Raw genomic sequence first — 1,392 nt, forward strand, 5'->3', positions numbered from 1 at the left:
GCGCTGCAGCACCTCCATGAGGTTGGTGATGAAGAAGTTGTTCTGCAGGGCGGCCACGCCGCGCTCGGGCAGGATGGAGGTCTGGCGGCACACGGGGCACGACAGGGTCAGGCTCTGGGGCGGGATATAGTTCTGGAGACACCTGGGGGGGGCAGAGCGGGCACAACGAGAGGATCAGGCCTGGCGCAGCGGGGAGGGGTGGGGGGCCCATCAGCTGGACAGACAGACGCTGGCAGCAACAGACGCAGACAGACAGACAGACGGGGAGCCAGGGGGGGAACAGGCAGGCTGACAGACAGGGGTGCGGGGGTCGCTGCAGGGAGACGAGGCACAGGGGACAGAGTGAGCGTCAGTCACCAGCCCCCACCCTGTCAGTCACCAGTCGCCTGCGCCACCCTCAACCCCCGGCCGCAGCCCCAGGGGCACCCTGGCCCGGAGCGCGTGCATGGGGCGCGAGGCGGCCACAGCCACGGGCACGGCACACCCCCCCTGCCCACCCGACACCGCCAGCACTAGCCGGAGAGCGGGAGGATGGACCATGGCTCCTCCCAGCATGCCTGGCACTCCCCAGTACCGTGGGGCAGCAGAGACTCGGGTGCACAGAGCAGTGCGGCAGGGCCCTACCCCGAGGCAGCACCGTGGGCTCGTGGCTGTCGCTCTGCTCCAGCCTCTCGCCCCCAGGGCCCGGCAGAGCGGAGCTCCCCCCCCAGGGGACAGGGCAGAGCTCGGGGTCACCTCTCGCAGGTGTGCAGGCAAGGCAGCACCTCGGGGCTGCAGGACCAGTCAGGGTCGGGGGTCAGATGCCAGGCTCACCACTCGCAGGGGTGCAGGTGGAGCAGCACCGTGGGGCTACGGTACCAGCTGGGATCAGAGGGGCTCCCCTCTCACAGGTGTGCAGACAGGGGAACACCTTGGGGCCGCGGTATGCTGGGGTCAGGGGTCAGGCTCACTTCTCGCAGGTGTGCAGGCAGGGCAGCACCCTGGGGTTGTGGTACCAGTTGGGGTCAAAGATCAGGGGTCAAGCTCACCTCTTGCAGAAATGATGCGGGCAAGGTGGCACTATGGGGTGGCGGTACCAGTCAGAGTCAGAGGTCGGGGTCAGGCTCACCTCTTGCAGGTGTGTGGGCAGGGCAGCACCCTGGGGCAGCGACACTGGTCGGGGTCGGGGGCTCAGGCGCACTGCTTGCAGAAAGTGCGCAGGCAGCGCAGCACCTTGGGGCTGCAGTACCAGTCGGGGTCAGGGGTTGGGGGTCAAGGATCGTGCTCGCTTCCGACAAGCGTGCAAGTAGAGCGCCACTGTGAGGCGATCTATGGTAGTGGTCAGGGGCAGGCTCACCTCTTGCAGGTGCGCAGGCCGAAGCAGCACCTTGGCACTATGGTACATTGGGGTCA

At 67.7% G+C, this 1,392-nt stretch overlaps 1 protein-coding gene across 1 annotated transcript in view; it reads right to left on the reverse strand.

The window, feature by feature from the left end:
- The window catches only part of TRIM3 (tripartite motif containing 3), a 23,025-nt gene that overhangs the window by 14,592 nt on the left and 7,041 nt on the right, over positions 1–1,392 (reverse strand). Inside the window, exon 3 of the mRNA XM_019523756.1 lies at positions 4–142. Within this exon, the coding sequence (XP_019379301.1) occupies positions 4–142 (139 nt within the window). The remainder of the gene's footprint in view (positions 1–3; positions 143–1,392) is intronic.

Source organism: Gavialis gangeticus, unplaced genomic scaffold (assembly GCF_001723915.1).
Source record: "Gavialis gangeticus isolate Ggan-Ray unplaced genomic scaffold, GavGan_comp1, whole genome shotgun sequence".
Classification (NCBI taxonomy): domain Eukaryota; kingdom Metazoa; phylum Chordata; order Crocodylia; family Gavialidae; genus Gavialis; species Gavialis gangeticus.